General features: G+C 48.6%; 10 protein-coding genes across 10 annotated transcripts; 6 read left to right on the plus strand and 4 right to left on the minus strand.

Moving 5' to 3' along the window:
- Positions 1–262: 262 nt before the first annotated feature.
- EURHEDRAFT_412176 (60S ribosomal protein eL6) lies at positions 263–1596 on the plus strand. Its single transcript, XM_040781834.1, has 3 exons — positions 263–477; positions 748–1083; positions 1223–1596. The coding sequence occupies exons 1-3, from the start codon at positions 364–366 to the stop codon at positions 1373–1375; spliced, it is 603 nt and encodes a 200-aa protein (XP_040639048.1). The 5' UTR covers positions 263–363; the 3' UTR covers positions 1376–1596.
- A 425-nt stretch (positions 1597–2021) lies between these two features.
- On the minus strand, positions 2022–3068 carry EURHEDRAFT_439948 (sterol desaturase family protein; the record flags this gene model as incomplete). The annotated part of the gene is made up of 2 exons (XM_040783459.1): positions 2022–2528; positions 2589–3068. Coding segments are annotated over 2 exons (987 nt in total), but the record flags the coding sequence as incomplete, so codon positions are not given.
- A 941-nt stretch (positions 3069–4009) lies between these two features.
- On the minus strand, positions 4010–5216 carry ksrA (3-dehydrosphinganine reductase; the record flags this gene model as incomplete). The annotated part of the gene is made up of 3 exons (XM_040784305.1): positions 4010–4831; positions 4882–5013; positions 5070–5216. The coding sequence occupies 3 exons, from the start codon at positions 5214–5216 to the stop codon at positions 4010–4012; spliced, it is 1101 nt and encodes a 366-aa protein (XP_040639050.1).
- Positions 5217–5515: 299 nt separating this feature from the next.
- Positions 5516–7545, plus strand: EURHEDRAFT_377443 (something about silencing 10 family protein; the record flags this gene model as incomplete). Its single annotated transcript, XM_040778968.1, has 2 exons — positions 5516–5702; positions 5756–7545. 2 exons carry the CDS (start codon positions 5516–5518, stop codon positions 7543–7545), a joined length of 1977 nt encoding a protein of 658 aa, XP_040639051.1.
- Positions 7546–7952: 407 nt separating this feature from the next.
- EURHEDRAFT_537109 (uncharacterized protein) lies at positions 7953–8328 on the plus strand. Its single transcript, XM_040787342.1, is given in 2 exon segments — positions 7953–8154; positions 8168–8328. The coding sequence occupies 2 exon segments, from the start codon at positions 8002–8004 to the stop codon at positions 8273–8275; spliced, it is 261 nt and encodes an 86-aa protein (XP_040639052.1). The 5' UTR covers positions 7953–8001; the 3' UTR covers positions 8276–8328.
- A 101-nt stretch (positions 8329–8429) lies between these two features.
- Positions 8430–9068, plus strand: EURHEDRAFT_412180 (uncharacterized protein). Its single transcript, XM_040781835.1, has 2 exons — positions 8430–8873; positions 8933–9068. The coding sequence occupies exon 1, from the start codon at positions 8503–8505 to the stop codon at positions 8701–8703; it is 201 nt and encodes a 66-aa protein (XP_040639053.1). The 5' UTR covers positions 8430–8502; the 3' UTR covers positions 8704–8873; positions 8933–9068.
- Positions 9069–9160: 92 nt separating this feature from the next.
- EURHEDRAFT_530744 (MutS family protein MSH5) lies at positions 9161–12483 on the minus strand (the record flags this gene model as incomplete). The annotated part of the gene is made up of 17 exons (XM_040787163.1): positions 9161–9329; positions 9388–9401; positions 9457–9530; positions 9594–9632; positions 9691–10016; positions 10123–10204; positions 10258–10292; positions 10343–10422; positions 10595–10683; positions 10730–10826; positions 10884–11193; positions 11241–11300; positions 11353–11430; positions 11486–11682; positions 11742–11884; positions 11933–12308; positions 12375–12483. The coding sequence occupies 17 exons, from the start codon at positions 12481–12483 to the stop codon at positions 9321–9323; spliced, it is 2118 nt and encodes a 705-aa protein (XP_040639054.1). The 3' UTR covers positions 9161–9320.
- Positions 12484–12954: 471 nt separating this feature from the next.
- Positions 12955–15759, minus strand: hsp78 (chaperone ATPase HSP78). The gene has a single exon (XM_040781836.1). The coding sequence runs from the start codon at positions 15627–15629 to the stop codon at positions 13212–13214; it is 2418 nt and encodes an 805-aa protein (XP_040639055.1). The 5' UTR covers positions 15630–15759; the 3' UTR covers positions 12955–13211.
- A 250-nt stretch (positions 15760–16009) lies between these two features.
- EURHEDRAFT_478381 (translation elongation factor 1 subunit beta) lies at positions 16010–17234 on the plus strand. Its single transcript, XM_040785450.1, has 4 exons — positions 16010–16072; positions 16137–16176; positions 16429–16793; positions 16853–17234. The coding sequence occupies exons 1-4, from the start codon at positions 16033–16035 to the stop codon at positions 17080–17082; spliced, it is 675 nt and encodes a 224-aa protein (XP_040639056.1). The 5' UTR covers positions 16010–16032; the 3' UTR covers positions 17083–17234.
- Positions 17235–17475: 241 nt separating this feature from the next.
- On the plus strand, positions 17476–17980 carry EURHEDRAFT_455608 (membrane magnesium transporter family protein; the record flags this gene model as incomplete). Its single annotated transcript, XM_040784286.1, has 3 exons — positions 17476–17531; positions 17595–17847; positions 17921–17980. The coding sequence occupies 3 exons, from the start codon at positions 17476–17478 to the stop codon at positions 17978–17980; spliced, it is 369 nt and encodes a 122-aa protein (XP_040639057.1).
- Between the last annotated feature and the right edge of the window lie 758 nt (positions 17981–18738).

The raw sequence follows: 18738 nt of genomic DNA on the forward strand, positions 1-18738 counted from the left end.
AGAAGTGATAGGAGAGTTGTTTCGACTAATCTGAATGCAGTCAAAACGATGGTTGTGCTTAGAGGATAACGTGGAGCTGTCCAGCCAGGATACGTCAGTTGGACTTTGTTTTGGCGGGAGCCGATTAGACTTCGCTTGTGGTCAGTCCCCGTCGCCGTAGTGATCATATCCGCCTTAGTGCCTGAGGCGGCTATCAGTCGCCCCAAATCGGCACTAGCGCCTTTCGGTTAACTGATAGGGCTCGCGTTCCCACAAACCTCAGGATTTCCCGCCCTGGGCCGCAGCAGCGCCGATAGTCACACATCCAATTCCATCAACACCTACCCGCCGTCGACAACCACTAACTCGTCCCCAGCAGCCAATATGTCGGACTCTACTGTTGGCCAGACGAAGCAGTTTGGAAAGGGCCAGAGGGTCGTTCCGGCCCAGAAGGCCCAGAAGTGGTACCCCGTGGATGACGAGTCGCAGCCCAAGAAAGTCAGTACTCCCTGCTTGCTACAAGAGTTCTGGTTTGGTCTATTTTGAAGGGATAAAAAGATGCGGTTTCCTGTGGACGAATGCGAAGATTGTGCCGGTCAGAATGAACAGTGAACTTTTGGTCCAAAGTTGGTCCAGGCCGGTGTCGATAAGAACATGAGTTTGATACGGGATCGCATCTTTACGACGCCATTGAACTGCGAAGAAAACAAGATTGGGAACACGAAAATCAGAAAAAACGTTCTAACATGGTTATTTTCGATACAACAGGTCCGCAAGACTATCCGTCCCACTAAGCTCCGGGAATCCCTCCAGCCCGGTACCGTTCTGATCCTCCTCGCCGGCCGCTTCCGTGGCAAGCGTGTCATCCTCCTCAAGCACCTCGACCAGGGTGTTCTCCTCGTTACCGGTCCCTTCAAGCTCAACGGTGTTCCCCTCCGCCGGGTGAACTCCCGCTATGTGATCGCCACCAGCAAGCGCGTCGACGTCAGCGGTGTTGACTCGGCCGCCATTGAGAAGGTCTCCGCTCCTGAGTACTTCACCAAGGACAAGGCCGCCGAGAAGAAGACCGAGGAGGCTTTCTTCAAGCAGGGAGAGAAGCCCGAGGTACGTCGATTTTGCACCGATTATGTGTGATCATGGAAAAGCGTGATAGGACTACGGCAATCACCAGGCGCTTCATGAAAAAAAAAAAAAAAAAAGGCTTGGATTCGAACAATTGCTAATACGATGTATTTGTCTACAGAAGAAACAGGTTGCCAGCGCCCGTGCCAGCGACCAGAAGTCCATCGACCAGACCGTCCTGGCTTCCGTCAAGAACGAGGAGTTCCTCAGCAGCTACCTCGCCACCTCTTTCTACCTCCGGAACGGTGACAAGCCCCACGAGATGAAGTGGTAGACGTGTGACGCGGCGGCCGCGGGTTCGGTAGTGATTGTGAGGAGGAATTTTCTCCGAGGGGCGGCTAGAAACTGCAAATGGGCGTCCCGATTTTTTCTTACATCAGGGAAGGCATTTTTTGCAGCGCAGGGAGGAACGGCTTCATGGAATATGTAACTCGATATGCGGGATCCGTTTTCTTTTTTTTTTCTAAACACTAGAATTTGTGTGGTTAATTCGGGGAAAAAACCGGGTTTTTGTTTGTTCGTTCTGTTTCACGGACTGTTCCCTTCCAGCGTGGCCCATTTGCAGGTTCTATAAAACAAAATATGCCGAAATGAGATCCAAAAAAAGGAAAAATAATACCTATCGCATGCGCTCCTAGAACCGGGGGCTTGTTTTATGTTCAGTATGATATCTCTTTATTACTAGCAAAATTGGGAATTAGGGTCTTGCTTTATGCCCTTTGTGTAGGAAACCGTCGCTGTAGGCCAATGATATTCGATTCAAATCCTCGTAGAATCGCAATTCTACATGAGTATGGAATATGGGGTACTAAAATATATTTCATTGTCACTCGTAAATCATATCCAAAATATATATCCAACTTTTGTATACATCCCCCCACACTCTAAATTTCTATCTATCGACGAAAACTCTCCCTGATCTTCCTCCTTCGTTTCTGATCAACCTCCCTAATCCTCTTTTTCGACGCCTCAATCGCCCTCCGAATACTCTCATCAATCTCATGCTCCTCCGCCTCCGCCTCCATATCATCCGCAATATTATCCCCCACACTCGTCCCGCAGATCCAATCCACGATACCCCAAGGTCCGAAATTCCCTTCTGCACCGCTGGTAAGGTGGACGTCTGTTCTGCGGGCGATTCCGCCGAGGAAGAAACTTGTTGGCATGACTGTGTAGCCAGAGAAGGCGAATGTTTCTTCGATGGAGACGATGGTTAAGTAGGCAACGTAGGTGAGCATGTGGAAGCGCAGGAGCATAGCTGGTAGATAGGTCGGGATGAAGTTGAGGAGGAGGTATGTGAGTGGGTGGTCGTAGTGTGCTGTGAGAGGGAAGGGGGCGTGGAGCGAATGGTACCAGGACTGGTGTTGTTGGGCAGCGAAATTGTTTCCACGATGGAGGACGTAGCGGTGGATAATGTATGCCAGCACCTATTATGGTCAGCATCTCCTTCAATTTGGTTATTTTAGAACGTAGACAAAAGAACCTACCTCCCTCCCCAAAGTCGCACAAACCATATCCTTCAACATCTCCCCAGGCATCGGCAATTTCATCGATACCTTCAGCGAGCTTGGCAGTACGAATAATTTCGTCCGAATCAACTCAATTACCCCCTGCAGAGCAATCCCCAGTGCCAGGTTGACAATAGCCCATCCCGCGGTCTTGATTTCCTTCCACCGGATCTTGCCTTGCTTGCTGCCAGTTGGGAGACCAGCTTCGCCTTGCGCCTTCACCACCACAGCTGCCGACGGCGTGAGGATGTCAAATAGGAAGAACAGCAGAGACGGAATGACGTAGAAGATTAAGCGCACGATTATAGTCCCAAATAATTCGACGCGAAGAGGTGGATGTGACAGGACGAGAGTGCTCCAGGTCATGTAAAAGAAGACCAGATTGAGACTCGTGCTATAGGACGAGAGGGTCGGGATGAGGAACACCGAAAGGACCGGTAATGATAAAATGGCGTCAATCATGTTGCGCTGCTCTCATCGAGGAGAATATCCAGAAATTTTTATTCAAGATCGTCAGAAGCTGCTGTGTATTTTATCGATAGTGGCGGTGATGAAGAATTCCAGCCCAACGGGGCGAGCTTGCGCTTTATATATGAATAGTTTGGGCGTCAAGGCTAGACATGTGTCACTCAAGCATAGGATAGCATATTGCCAACATATGCCCAAAAAAATCTTGTACGGTTGTCGTATGAAGAAAAGCAGATCTTCTGATACGCGCTACGTCACAAGCGACGCCTCGGCTGCTTGCCGCCCACCTTGCCTAATTGGGCATGGACTATTAGATGAACCAAGCATGGGCAAAGTTAAGAGATCTATGTAGACAGAGATACACTAGACCTCACAGCCTGCCATAATGCTGGATAGCTAACGTCGCATCCTTCATTTGTGTTTTACACGCAGAGCCTTTGGCTCAGCCGGGGCTGTCAGATTCCCCAGCCACGGTAAGTTCAGTCTTATGCCACCTGCACGCAACGAGGCATGCTTGCTGATGCTAGCTTCTTTCCTGATGAACCGGTCAATCATTTCAACATGTATGACCACAAAACTATCACAGTTGTGGATGTATTCTGGAACCATACTCATGGCCTTTTGGGAACTTATCGCGGTGTCAGCCAGCTCTCTCTTATAGCACTGGAGAGTTTCCACACAGATCTGAGTGCACATTTGGATACTATGGAGGAACTTCATTCCATAAATGGCTATCCGTGATGTCACGCGGCTCGGATATGATGCTCTTGCGAGATACTTGAGCTTCGTGTACTTCCAAGGATCATATTGCTGGCATTTAACAATTTTTAATTAGTGAAATAATAGTACTGTTAATGATAAAATTGCCATAGGCAGCGTTCAAGGGTATCTCATATATACCGCTGTCATGTCGTTCAAGGAAATTAAACCAGTCACCGGGATGCAATGGAATAACCATTCTTTACTCCCCAATTCCATGATTTCTTGCGAAGATCGGGAATGACCTGGAGGAAAACCAAGTTGCTCAGCCAGCTAGTCAATGTGTCCCGCACAAGATAGTTTCTCGGGCTCGGCCCAAGAGCAGTGCCCTTCATTATATGACCGACAAACATGGTAGTGATAAGATATTCGCCCCGCTCCAAAGCCTTGATCGCGATACTGGCAACTTCGTGCGGACCCTGTGGCTTATCAGCCTCTTCCAACTGCTTCGTTAGCCCGGGCTTTATCTTCTGTTCATTATCGAATCCTGGACTCAAGATCCCCATAGGGAAGACAGTATGGACCTTGATGTCCGCAGCCGGGCCATCGTGCATGCTACTCCGAGCACCGTTATACATCTCGATCTCTTGGCTCAGCGTGTCGGACAGGGAGCGAATCGCGGCTTTGGCAGGAGAATAGGGACCGTAACCGGCGACAGGAACGAAGGCGAGAGTGGAGCATGTAAAGATTAGATGTCTTCTAGGTCTCGGGCTCCGGTCTTGGGCGGCGACGGGGGAAAGCCAACTTCTCAATGTTGTATGCGCGGTATTTGCGGCGGTCCAATACACAGTGTCCATTTGGTCTCTCAAGGTATCAACTGGCGTGTCGACGAAAAACCCAGGGTTGCAGTATCCAGCACAGCACCAAACAACGTCCGGAGGAGCCCCGCTATTCCATTCGGTGACTTCGTCAATGATCCGTGTGCAATCCGTGGCTTTCGTCAGGTCGGCACTGATGTAGTGGAATCTCTGTCGAGCGGGGTGCGTCGCAGAAGACTTGACAGCATTAGTACTAATGACCCCCGCAACACGAATGGTAATCTTACCTTGATATGCTCAACTGCTACTTTAAGCTTAGAGGTGGTGCGCGCGACAATCACAACATTTGCACCTTTGGCCGCAAGTTGACAGGCAACAGACTTTCCCATTCCATCGGAACCACCAGTAATGACAACAGTCTACCAAGAAGAGACAGTCAGCAATTTTTCTCGGAGATATAATCAGTCAGACTCACCCTGTCATCAACATCGAATTCGTTCTTAGAGCCCAGACCGAGCATCTTGGTAACGGCGGTATACATGATGATACTAGCGAACACGAATGAGATCCCCAGTGTCGTAGGTGAGTAATCAGATAGGAGTGAGACGGGCGGAGAATCCATTGGGAGCGACGAGAGAGGATCAAGAAGAATGACAAGTAGGAAGAGAGCGAAGAGAAGGTATCCACTGATTTAGGAAGCCGCGAGTGCACTCTGTATTACCGCTGATACGCCTCTTTGGACGAATGATGTTGTATTTTAGATGTATTATGATTTATGCTAAACACTGCAAACATTCCTATTCTGGTCTAGTACACAAAAGGCGGTGGCAGTTCTGCTCCCAAATTTTTATCGCGGAGTTTATCAAAATCGCAACGTCTGGACTCGGTCAAATTGTTCGGAAATATCTCAAAGAGGAGATTATGGCCAAAAAGAGAAAGGCTGGCGGTCGCCCTGCGACGCACAACAAGCCCAAAGAATCGGAGCGCACTAAGTTTGATATCGAGGAGCGGTTCGACGATTCGGGGGATGAGTTTCAAGCAGGTCGGGATCAGATTCTTCTGGATGAAGCTCCAGATGCGAAGCGTCGACGGAGAGTAGCGGAAGAAGGTTTGTTATGTGATACATATTACAAGGATCATTCTGACCTGTTGTCTACACAGAGGAAATGCTTCAACCGTCGGACGAAGAGATTATGGGGTACGACGACGTGGACGTGGACGAAGACGACATAGACGAGGAGGACGACGAGGAGGACGAAGGCGCCGAAGACTATGAAGACTACGAAGAGGATGCGATTGGCGAGCCATCGAGAAAGCCCAAGAACAAACGCCGCGATGCCAGTCCCGGCTCTGAGGACTACGAGAACGAGGACGAAGAGGGTATCGCCGCTTGGGGTTCCTCGAAGAAAGATCTGTACAATGCCGACCAAATTGAGACGGAAGCCGATGCCTTAGAGGAAGAACAGGAGGCAAAGAGACTTCAGCAGAAACATCTCCGGGCCATGAACGAAGCGGACTTTGGCTTCGACGAAACCGAATGGGCCGACGCTGGCAAGGAAAAAAAAGATGCTGGGAAAGATACCACAGAGGTAACGGAGGTGCTACCACAGGTGGAGGTCACTGAAGATATGAGCACGGAGGAGAAGTTGAAGATCCTGAAGTCGAGATACCCCGAGTTCGAGCCGCTTGCGAAAGACTTTGCCGACCTCCAACCCACACATCGCGACCTTGCACAGGATGCTAAAGCGGCCGAGAAGCCCAGAGAACCGGATAACGAGGACGACGAGGATGCAGCACCAGTTGTTGTAGTAAAATTCCGTGCCTTGTCGGCATACCTGGGCACAATCAGCATGTACTTTATGCTCTTGACGTCTTCTCAAGATGCATCAGGGAACCCGTCTCCCATGCCTCCGGCTGAATTACGGGGACATCCTATCATGGGATCTCTCGTGAAATTCAGGAAACTGTGGGAGAGTGTCAAGGATCTTCAAACTCCCGAGGTCTCTGAATCCGAGGATGAAGAGATGGAGGAGAGCGAGATCATCGCTGAGCCCGAACCGCCCAAGACAGAGAAGAAGAAACATACCAAGGAGCAAAAACAAACCAAGAGACTGTCCAAAGCAGAGCGCGCCGCGCAAGCAGCACAAGCAGAGGCCGAAGCCCGGAGAGCAGAAAGACTCCGTGAGACCGAAGCCAACTTGGCAGATCTTTCGACCTTGGCCACAGATGCCAAGAAGCGGAAGGCTCAGAAGACAAAGACATCGGCCAAGAACGCAGACGACTCTGACTTTGGTGATGAGGACGCGCTCACTGCCAAGGAGGCAGAGGAGAAGGCTAAGCAGAAACGCTCTCTCCGCTTCTACACTTCTCAACTCGCCCAAAAGGCCAACAAGCGCAGTGCTGCTGGTCGGGATGCTGGTGGTGATGAAGACCTACCATACCGCGAGCGTTTGAAGGACCGTCAAGCCCGACTCAACGCCGAAGCTGAAAAGCGTGGTAAAAAGCAACTCTCTAAGGAAGAGCAGCTTGGCGACGACAGTGACGAGGAAGATCACCGCACGGCCCAACAGATCCGCGGCGACCAGTCTGACTCCGACGATTACTATGACATGGTTGCGGCACGCACGAACCAACGCAAGGAGGACAAAAAAGCTCGCGCAGAAGCCCACGCAGAAGCAGCTCGCCAAGGTGGACAGGTTGCGGTCCAAGAGGAGGTTGGACCGGATGGCAAGCGTGCCATCACCTACCAGATCGAGAAGAACAAGGGTCTTGCGCCTAAGCGGAACAAGGATGTGCGCAACCCGCGTGTCAAGAAGAGGAAGAAGTTCGAGGACAAGAAGAAGAAGCTGGGTAGTATTCGCCAGCAGTACAAGGGTGGTGAAGGCCGTGGAGGATATTCCGGTGAACTTACTGGTATCAAGAAGAACTTGGTAAAGAGTGTCAAGCTTTGAGTTGGGTTCTCTTGGAGCTGTTGGATATTGTTTCACTGGTATTTAGCATGTGTCATTAAAAATGGGCTGTACATATGTAATGAAATTATTAGAGTATTCGTTGCCTTTGTCAATCTCAGTATAGGCGACCGATTTCCCATCCCGAGATCTTTCAGAGACAGCAGCAACCATTTGCATTGTTCAGCCACTTACTGCATAATATAGAAGAGTATAGCGGTGAAATAGAGCAACTATGGCAGGATCGCTGTCATCTTCACTCCGGTTACATCGTCCACGCAAGTTATTCTCCCGATTTACACCTGTCAATAACAAACGCCACTATGCGCACTCTGCCAGCGCGTCCAGTCCAACGTCTATCAACATATTATACGAATCCCTTGAAGAGATCAAGAGACTTGGAAGGCACTGCCCCGGGGATTACCACCCCGTCAACATCGGTAATCGGTTTCATAGCCGATGTCGCGTTGTCGACTGGGCCACGGCTCCTACTCGACCACCTGGCTAGCGCGCGATGAGCAGTTAGAAAGATATGTTGCAGTCAAATCCTGCATTGAAGATTCAAATCTACGAGAAACTGGCATTATATCCGCACTTAATGGTTCCTATCGTGTTCCCAAAATAGCCCGGGGCGGCAATGATCCGTTCAATGTTGGACAAGTTCAGCATTCAAGATCCAAATGGCAATCATGATTGCTACGTGAGCCTTCCCGCAAGGGAAGTCTCTGTCTGAAGGATGGCTCGTGGATCCGCCATTTCCAGCTTAACGTCACCCGAGCATTAGCGGCTCAGCTGGCAATCGCTGTTGAATATGTACATTCCTAAGGGTTTGTCCATGGAGACCTTCGTCTCGGCAACATCCTCTTGAAAATTCCATCTAATCTTGACGAGCTTTCTATTGGGAGACTATATAAGAGTACAGAGTACCAGAGCCGGAGCCGGAGCCGGTAGTACACTTAGATGGCAAACCACTTTCACCAGGGGTTCCATCCCACGGCATTGCACCAATATGGCTTAGGAGAGCAAGCGAGGATATTACGCTTGCAGACTAGGATCCTACTCACAGATTTTGGTGAAGTATTTTTACCCTCACAAGAGGCAAAATATGAATCTCACACCCTGCTCGCCCGTAACTGGATTCTCATTGGCACGACCGAATGAGATAAGCTGGCTTGTCATGACTGTACTTCCTTCGACTGAGCCAAACCAAACGGAGCTCTCTGCCTTTATTGATGAAGGACGAAACGCTCGTTGGAAAGGTGCTAGTTGGAACATGAGCGGTTTGATATAGCTAGATCATAGGTGCGTTCGATATTTTTCCATAAGTTCGTCTAGATAAAAGTCAGTGGTGTATAGAAAGATGCGAAATAGGAAAAGTCAAGGGTAATACCGCGGGTATGCACTGGAGCCAGAAGCAGATCTCACTTTCAGGTTCCAGAAACAGGCGCGAAAATAGATGCGAGAAGAATAGACCCATTGTCAAAATGGCATCGACGTTGGCTGCGAGTCAACCAGTACAATTTAACATGCGTGTTTCAAAAATGAGACAGAGGGCTGTGAGTGTTTATTGAGCAATTTGATTAGTTTATACAAATATCATGTGATAAATAGAGGAATCGTACTACGTAAGAAGGACGCATTCAGCTAGTTATGGCCTGAAGCACTAAATAATAGTAAGACCAACGACTATTGTCTCAGGCCTTCAAATAACCCCTCTGGAGTATCCCTCGAGTCTATCCCAACGCTCCCAGACATATCTATCCCAAGGAATCTTCTAGCTAACGCATCTTACATGCAGAGAATAATCAGCTGGTTTTCTCAGGACTTCAAGATAGAGATTCTCACTGCTTCTTCCAAAGCTTGTGTTTCCTCTACGGTTAGCGTGGCGCAAGTAGCGATCAAAGAAATTCTCACCGCGAGCAGAGAGTAAAGAGAGCTCGTTGGCGCGGTCGACGACAGTCTGGTTGATTCCGTTGATTGCCGCGCAGCTATATATAGGTCTCAACTGAAGGCTCGTATAAGAAGAGGAATGAAACACAGGGTATACGTACATAGTCCCAAAACTCTCGTTACTTCGGCCTGGTCGGGGACTTTCGCATGCCTTGTTAGCATGATCATATGTTATTGACGCGAGGGTAGGTATCCAACTTACAGAGGTAGGTGATCTGATCTTCCGCATCGCGGGTTTCTTCGCAGACCTGTACTTCCATATGACCCAACCATAATCGAGGTCGAACCCTGAGAAAATCATTCTCAAATACCTCGTGAAAATGCGTCGCTGCTATGACCTTTGGGCCCTCTCTGAGACTCAGCAAATACTCGAGAATTCCGCACGCAAGACCGATGCCATTTGTATTAGAAATCCGGGATCTATAGCTTGCAGCTGTCGAAAGCGAAATCTGACTCCACCAGCCGTTCCCAAGAGTCCCTTTACCGAACTCGTCGATCAAGAGCAAACTGCGACTGGTCACTTTCTTCAAGACAAGGGAAACTTGTTGTAGATCATTCATGAACGTGCTTTGAATTTGGGATGGACTGAGCAGTCAAAACCAAGAGATCACTGGTTTGATAGCTTCTTACCTTAGAGACGCTCCCCTGGGCATTCATCTTCACCAAGATCTTATCTGTTATGCCGACCTCTGCACTCTCCGCGGGGACAAAGCTGCTGTTTTTTTGAGATGCACTCGCTGTAGACATGATTTATGGCCCGCATACCTTCCGACTTGTGCAAGATAGATGATTAAAGTAGCCTACCTAGCAATTAGACGGTGTCATATGCGCGCAGATCTGAGCCACTGACTTGCTTCATATAGACACTTTTGCCTGAGTAGTCGGGACCTGTAAGCAGTAACATGCTCGGACTATGGCCCGCCTCTGGCCCTTCAGATAGGATGTCCGATTCTCTGTTTGAGACAGGTCGATTGGAATCTTCAGCGCCTATAATAAAAGTATCATTCGGAACGTATTATGGGACAGTAAGCTCTTGGAGAATATGGCTGTACCATGTCAATAATTGAAACGATCCATGGATCTGGGAATTGAATCGACTCACTGTCCGCCCTTATAATGACGATATTCTCTTGTACTAGTTTTGGTCGCACTAGCTTGTAGAAAATTGCTGCTTGAGTCGTTGCGATGAGACTGTTTAAGGTAAGCCGCCGTAATCTTAAAAGTGTCAGATGCCTACCTGTCGATTTGGCCACAGATATCGGACACTTCCACAAGCATGTCTTCAAATCGAAGCACTATCTGTGCTATATCGTAGACGATCACTATCTCTTTCTCTAAAGAGCAAACACAATCAGCACAGTGCCTGTTGGGAAATGGTCCCTCTCAATTACCACAAATAAGTCCTATATGTCGCCCAATCTGCCATCCATCTCTCTCATCCGTAGATCCTTGAAGTATGCTCGATTCTCTGTAATAAATCAACTCCCAGTTCTCATTGCTGCCGTTGAAGAGTGGCTCTCCCCGGTTATTGAGCGGGATCGCAATGTTGAAGCTCTCTGGGATTTTAGTGGCGACCTCCATTGCGACCTGTTTCAGTAAGCTGTTCAATCCATCATGGTTGTCTTTTATCATGTCGAGCTCGCGATCTAGGTCTGATTTTACAATAGTTCTACTCTGTTCATCAGAGCTGTCGACGTCGACCTGAAAGGTCAGTTTGTTTCCTAGACAAAAGATTGAGAAATACTTACTATCTCTTGAATCATCCTCTCAGCCCTATACAGTTGTGCCGCTTCGAACATTTGGAGTGCCTTTATGCTTCTTAATACAACTACAGACGTTGAGAAGATCTTTTCCACTTGCCTTGCTTCTTAATGATAGTGCGTCTGCACCGGAGAGCTCTCTTAGGGCTTCGTTGATATCGATTCCATAGAAAGCGAACTAACGCAACAGCATAAGTATATCGTATTCATGGTAGGGGGAAATTGTGACATACAGCCAATAAAGTTGCCCAAACTGTGGTCCTGAAACCAGTAATCTTTGCACTTCCCGTGCTAATACCCTTGCGAAGGTTGATCATGACAGGACGAAGGTTTTTGATGTGCTTTAAGCTCTTCGTCATCTTCTCCGAGCATTTAAAGTTATCCGGTCGTAGGAACACGCTTATGAAGTCGTGCAGTTCACGAATAGTATCTATGTTCGTACTGGGACGAAGAAAGACCTATCGAAATCGATTTCTTCCTGAGATGTACTTGCGAATTGGTGGAATATGCCGTATATTGATAGACCTTCTTTAGAGGACGATGACTTCTTGCCCGGACCCTGGTCGAACATACTAGGGTGAGATTCGGACTGTATTATTTGGAGGGACAATAGGGCATTGCCGTTGATGAGTCTATTGTATGTTAGAACCCGGTTCACAACATAGTATTAGAAAGCTCACATGGTATCCTGCAACCCGAACATCCTAAGAGAGTTGATACTGAATAAATCTGATGCCCTGTTCCCAGGTACCATATCTGTGGCTCTTCGCCTCTGTAGGTGGGTAAGAATAGCCCCAGCGCAACCAATCGTAATAGCGTTCTCCATATCAACCGAGCTAGACATGTGTAGCAATCGTCCCTCTTGCAACGTTAAACTTGTAGCCTCAGTTTCCATCTCCTCGGATCCAATTATCCCACCATGCGGCACGAAAAATTGCATGCATTGTTCGTGCGTAGCCGATATTTCAAGAGCTGTGAGCTTGCTTTTGGCGCTGGGGCCACTGAATTCTTGGGATGGGCGGATATCGAGTTGGTATGAGAGGTACGTTTGCGTCTCTGTTGGGACGTAGTAGTCAGCATCGCGCTCAACAAACCAAGTGAGCGTATTGTTCTCCCTTATACCATCTTCTTGTCCTGAGTTCAGCCCTCTGCTTGTAAGGTAATCGACATGAGCGGAGGCCAGGAGCACGGTAGGTTTCGTCTGAAGGATTACTGCCATTGCTGTCAGCATTTTCTTTAAGACCATAAACGTAAGTCTTGAAGACGGACAGCTATCAATCGTCTCATTCCCCGAAAAATGAATGTCTCCCATTAGATAGAGCGTCTCCTCCTGAGCTGAGTAGTAGGAGCAGCCAACTGTTCCCGAATCCCCCATGTCCATCGCCACTATCACGTGGCCGAGATCATCATCGATAGACTGCCGTGGAATCTCATCGTCAACGAAGTTGCTTATTGAGTTTTGCGGTATTGATGGCTTTGTTATAGAGGACCTTTGAGGATTGGGGAAATGGACGCGTGAGGTGGATCCTGGGTCCAGAGACGGTGTGCCATCACGATTGTCGAATCTGCGATTATAAGAGCGGGGTGTAATATATGGGGGTTTTGTAGTTCGTCGTCTTTTCCTCCTAGATGGATCCATGGTGTATATATGAATATTGTAATGGTTGGTGGGGAATGGGTAGTTTGCTGGGGCTTATGGTGGGCGAGGGAAAATAGAAGATGGGTTTCAAATGGTCAGCCCTAGTCTACCCCGTACTTTTATTATAAACTTAGCACAGATATGCGATATTCAATAATCATTACATTCGTATCTGTACAGAAGAGAAAATGCTATATAGTACAATGATGGGAGTTCATTATAATACAGAATCCACAGCCTCCAAAAATCCTAACCCAGCAAGTGCTCATATATGTCGTAAAAGTGAAGCCAAGAAGCGATTTGATCCCTCTTATTCCTCTTTATTTCTCTGCGGGACCCTCTGCAGAGTCCTCTGCAGAGCCCTCTGTGGAGACTTGGAGTGCGGTCTTATCGGCATTGAACGTGACACGAGCAGTTTGGCCACTTGTAACCTGGCCCCGAATGATCTTATCTGCGAGTCTGTTTCCAATTTCCTTGGCAATCAGGCGATTAAGAGGACGAGCGCCAAACTTGGGATCATAGCCCTTCTCGCAGAGCCAGTCCTTGATCTCGTCATCGACCTGCAAAACCATCCGACGATCGTCGAGTCTCGACTGCAACTCCTTAACTCTGATGTTGACGATGTCTCTAAGGGCCTCTTTGGAAAGTCTCTTAAAAACAATAAACTCATCGATTCGGTTGAGGAACTCTGGTGGATACGCAGTTTGCACCACATCCATAACTGCGCTCCTGATTTCCGGAGAAATTTCTGCATCACCATAGTCCTTGTAAGAGTGCAAAGGATCAGCGCCAACAAGGATATTGGCACCGAGGTTGGATGTAAGGACAATGAGAGTATTTCGGAAGTCAACTTTATGGCCCTGAGCATCTGTAAGGAAGCCTTCGTCGAGAACTTGCAATAGAAGGGAAGAGATATCGCGGTGGGCCTTCTCAAATTCGTCAAACAAAAGCACAGCATACGGCTTCCGTCTCACTGCCTCAGTCAGCTGACCAGCATCATCATATCCGACGTATCCAGCTGGTGATCCAATCAGACGGCTAATCGTATGCTTCTCCTGGAATTCACTCATGTCGAAGCGTACAACCGCAGATTCAGTAGAGAACAAGAACTCGGCCATCTTCTTGCAAAGCTCTGTTTTGCCGACACCAGTAGGACCAAGGAACATGAACGATGCTAGAGGCCGGTTTTCTCCGCTGAGACCCGCTCTCTGCATGCGGACTGCATTGGCAACAGCGGAAAGCGCCTCATCCTGTCCACGAACCGACTGGCGAAGTGTGTCTTCCATGCTAATCAATTTCTCGACTTCCCCAGCCATGAGTTTGTTGACCGGGATACCGGTGGTTCGGGAGACAACATTGCCAATATCATCAGGGGTAACAGAGTCGTGGATGAGGCCGACTTGTGCACCCGAGTCCTGCTCTTCTTCTTTGGGCAACTTGGCTTCCAAACTTGGAATCTTAGCGTACCTCAGTTCTCCTGCCTTTGCAAAGTCACCTTCTCGCTGCGTGCGCTCCAACTCAAACCGAGCACGCTCCAACTCCTCTTTCGTGTTCTTGATATTGTCGATTTCGGCCTTTTCTGTCTCCCAGACTTCCGTTAATCTCGTAGCTTCCTCCTGCTTAACTTTCAAGTCCTCTTGTAGCTTATCTCGTCTCTCACGGCTGCTAACATCGGTTTCCTTGCGGAGCGATTCGAGTTCGATCTGGATGGTGGTGATATCACGATCCAATTCCCGGATTACATCGGGCTTCGACTCTTGCTGCAGCCGCAGTGCTGATGCCGCTTCGTCAACCAAGTCAATAGCCTTGTCGGGCAAGAAGCGATCGGTGATATAACGGTTGCTGTAGGTTGCTGCTGCCACAAGTGCACCGTCCATGATGCGCACACCGTGGTGAACTTCGTATTTGTTCTTAATACCACGTAGAATGGAAATTGTAGCCGCAACCGAGGGTTCGCCAACTTGGATGGGCTGGAATCGTCGAGCAAGAGCGACATCTTTCTCGATCATCCGGTATTCACTCAAAGTCGTAGCACCGCAGCACTGAAGCTCTCCTCTAGAGAGCGCTGGCTTCAGAAGGTTGCTAGCATCAATGCTGCCCTCGGCCTTTCCAAGACCAAGCAACGTGTGGAGTTCATCGATGAAAAGAATAACACCGCCTTGGGCATCTTCGACCTCCTTGAGAACAGACTTCAACCGTTCTTCAAAGTCACCTCGAAACTTCGCACCCGCGATAAGTGAGCCCAAGTCGAGCGAGACAACACGCTTTTCTTTGATACTTTCCGGTACATCCCCTTTGACGATTCTCTGCGCTAATCCTTCCAAGACAGCGGTTTTACCAGTACCAGCAGCGCCTATGAGGACCGGGTTGTTCTTCGTTCGTCTTGACAGAACTTGAATCGTACGGTGGATCTCGGCGTCTCTTCCGATAACTGGATCAAGTTTTCCTGCCTTGGCTCTTGCAGTAAGGTCGACACCATATTGCTCCAGTGCTGGTTTCTCAGGCTCGTCTCCCAGGTTCATTCGATGTGTACCACCTGGAGGATGCGGACGACCGTTGGCATAATGACGAATGGATATAATCGATTGAAAATTCGTAGCTGAAGTAATCTGAGAGGGTAATAATCGAGCTTGCGAAGGTAACCGTAGCTTCTGGGAAGAAGTGAACAATCGGTTTGATGACGACATAGTCGGCGTTCGAAGCAGCCGGCTTCGAGCAAACTGCGACGTTGACGCCATGGCTGGGACAGTGCCCGTCGAGGCAGATGTTCGTAGCATATCCAAAAAGAAGCGAATATCCAAATTCGACGAAAACTCTCACTGGGAATGCTTCGACCTAAAAGGTCAAGTATATATCTCGCCGGAGGCCATAGCTCGGGATGCTTCTCGAAGCGTCCACACCGCCTCCCATAAGTGGCGAGGGAGCTCACCCCAGGCGCCGACAAAGTTCCGGACCGGAATAATTCACGTGACTTGCGGAGGGGCAGTCGGAGCCCGCCAAAGAAAAAAAATTCGTTCGACCCTCTCCTTTTTAAGAAACCTCCCCCTCAAAAAATCTCCTAAATTTTTCTCTGACTTTTCTTCTTTCTTCTCTTTCTCCCAACCACATCCATTTCTTTTTTTAAAATAATAATCTTTTACAATGGGTTTCACTGACTTCGTTTCTGAGACTGGCCTTTCCTGTGAGTTCTTTGCTGGTGTGGTTTTCCCTTTTCGTCCGCATCGCTAACCCGGTGTGCCCCTCAGTGGCCAACACCTTCTTCAACAACCGGAGCTACGTCGTTGGGTAAGAGAGAACCCTTCCTTCGTTCATTGCCATTGAATGTTCTCGTCTTTATTTTGAGTTTGGTTGTTTCCTTGTTATGATGAAAACAAATTGGTCCGTGTTTAAGAGGCGGCTTAAGACCCCGCTGCAAGACTACAAACCTTTGCGAGCAATCGCGTTTCTGATCTTCAAGATATAATCTTGTTTAATATTTGCTTTTCTGTGTCCAGTCGCTTGACAATCTTCGCAAGATTCGTACTGACCAGTATTTAGCACTGCTCCCTCTCAGGCCGATGTCGTGACCTTTAAGGCCTTCTCCGGCGCTCCTGACGCTGAGAAGTACCCTAACGTTGCCCGCTGGTACAAGCATATCGCCTCTTACGAGTCTGAGTTCTCTACCCTCCCCGGTGACGCCTCCAAGGCCTACACTGCCTACGGTCCCGAGGCTTCGGAGACCAGCCCCCAGGGCAAGCCTGAAGATGACGACGATGTGTCCCTCTTCGGTAGCGACGAGGAAGAGGAGGACCCTGAGGTCGTTAAGGAGCGTGAGGCTCGCCTCGCAGAGTACAAGAAGAAGAAGGAGTCCAAGCCTAAGGCCATTGCCAAGTCCCTTGTGACTCTTGAGGTTAAGCCTTGGGGTAAGTGATTGATTACGATGGTTACCTTTGAACCCTAGCATGCTAATTCGTCGTTTCAGATGATGAGACCAACATTGAGGAGCTCGAGGCCAACGTCCGCGCCATCGAGAAGGACGGTCTTGTCTGGGGTGCCTCCAAGTTGGTCCCCTTGGCCTACGCCATTAAGAAGCTCCAGATCAACCTTGTCGTCGAGGACGAGAAGGTCTCCACCGACGAACTCCAGCAGGAGATCGAGGAGGACGAGGACCACGTCCAGTCCACCGACGTTGTTGCTATGCAGAAGCTGTAATTGAAATGCCTCTTATGAAGAATGGATGATGATGGATAATTTTCATGTTTATGAAACGGATTTTTTTTTTTATAAGTGTTACGGACTCTTAAAATTATTAGAAACCGACCTTACTGGTCGTGATGAAAATGAACGACAATCAAGAACATCTTAAAAAAGTATCATACTCAGTAGGACATTTCTCGAATTAAAAAACCTGATGCCGATATGTGGAGTGTGCACATTGGGGCGGCGCAGTCATCCGTAGGAACTGCTAGTTGGTGGAAGATAGCGGACTCCGACATATTCGATGCGCGCATTTCTCATTTTCTTTCTACTGCACTACTGAATGATTTCTCGAAAAAAAAAAATTAAAAATAAAAACACTTATTCTTTGATTAACAATTAAGCACCATGGCGTTCCTATCCCGTCTCATCACCTTCTTCGGGCTAATCTTGCTCGCCCATGCGTACGTCTCTTCTCTACCAAAACACCCCAGAAAGGCCACCACTAACCAAATTTCACAAAACAGAGGTTACTCAGCCCATGAACACACTGTCCTATCCAGCAACACCCGCCTCTCGACCTCCTCAACCGCCCTCCCGCAAGACATTATAGTCGAAACCCTCGTGTCGCTCGTGGTCGTCTCTCTCGGCCTCGTCCTTGGCGCAGAGAAATTGAAGCCTATTAGCTGGAGTCAGTGGGCGGGGGAGATTGAGAAGGAGGGCGGTGGGAGGAATCCATATTCGAGGTTGGAGGAGAGGTATAGCTTTTGGGATGTTAGGGTGAGTCTCGTCCCTGGTGATTTGGGTTGGTCGTTTGAGGGGATAATGATTACTGATTTGATGGTCTGGATAGGCGAAGAGAAAGGAATTTAGTGAGTGGATTCGGGGTCAGGATGCGATGGCTGCGCAGTGATTGAGATGATTGGATGGGGTTGGGTTGGGATTTTAATGGACGGATATTATGCTCTATTTCATGTGTATTATATGTCGAGCTACCAATGACCGGCTAATGGTATTTTCTGCTATGCCTGATATCTTCCTGCAGGGTCAATCATGACCTAGGCTTTACACAGAGCTGTGCTCCCCCGTCGGTACAGGATACACTGTCAACAAACTAGTCAAGAATCTAGTCTGAAGGAGCGATAAGACAGACGGTGAAGGTTCTGCATGGTACCATGGGCTACCATGCATATGCGTCTTGAGTTCTCAATTGGGAATGAGTGTGTTTATCCAGTTGTACCTGGCAGATGCGGTGACATGGAGTATTGGGTGCTGGGTTGTCGACGAGGAGCACGGAGGAGCGTTTCTGACAGCTAGACGTGTTGCACGAGTAGGTCGCTGCACTACATTCGACATGGCTGAACGGTTGGAGGCACCATCAGAAATATATTTGTCAAGATGCATAATGGCAATCTATCTGTTTAGTACAGCTCTGCTCATAGGAAGTGACACCCGACGCATATTTTTTTGATCCAACGAGCATGATCGCCTGACCGCAAATTGTCCATCGGAGAAAAGCTGACTGTTGAGCTGATCAACCATGCCACCGTGTGAACCGCAGACTGTTGATCAGCATGACTGTCTTATCTGATTGTCCACTGCAACGAATCCACACCCAGAATAACGTCAATTACGGTCGAATCACAACAGCATCGCAATACTGTCCAAGTA

Source organism: Aspergillus ruber, assembly GCF_000600275.1.
Source record: "Aspergillus ruber CBS 135680 unplaced genomic scaffold scaffold00012, whole genome shotgun sequence".
Taxonomy (NCBI): Eukaryota; Fungi; Ascomycota; class Eurotiomycetes; order Eurotiales; family Aspergillaceae; genus Aspergillus; species Aspergillus ruber.

Coding starts and splice junctions, on each gene's coding strand:
- EURHEDRAFT_412176 (XM_040781834.1), top strand. CDS start 364: ATGTCGGACTCTACTGTTGGCCAGACGAAGCAGTTTGGAAAGGGCCAG. Junction 478..747: donor ACGAGTCGCAGCCCAAGAAA/GTCAGTACTCCC, acceptor TCGATACAACAG/GTCCGCAAGACTATCCGTCC. Junction 1,084..1,222: donor AGCAGGGAGAGAAGCCCGAG/GTACGTCGATTT, acceptor ATTTGTCTACAG/AAGAAACAGGTTGCCAGCGC.
- EURHEDRAFT_537109 (XM_040787342.1), top strand. CDS start 8,002: ATGTCGCGTTGTCGACTGGGCCACGGCTCCTACTCGACCACCTGGCTA.
- EURHEDRAFT_412180 (XM_040781835.1), top strand. CDS start 8,503: ATGGCAAACCACTTTCACCAGGGGTTCCATCCCACGGCATTGCACCAA.
- hsp78 (XM_040781836.1), bottom strand. CDS start 15,629: ATGGCGTCAACGTCGCAGTTTGCTCGAAGCCGGCTGCTTCGAACGCCG.
- EURHEDRAFT_478381 (XM_040785450.1), top strand. CDS start 16,033: ATGGGTTTCACTGACTTCGTTTCTGAGACTGGCCTTTCCT. Junction 16,073..16,136: donor TTCTGAGACTGGCCTTTCCT/GTGAGTTCTTTG, acceptor TGTGCCCCTCAG/TGGCCAACACCTTCTTCAAC. Junction 16,177..16,428: donor AACCGGAGCTACGTCGTTGG/GTAAGAGAGAAC, acceptor ACCAGTATTTAG/CACTGCTCCCTCTCAGGCCG.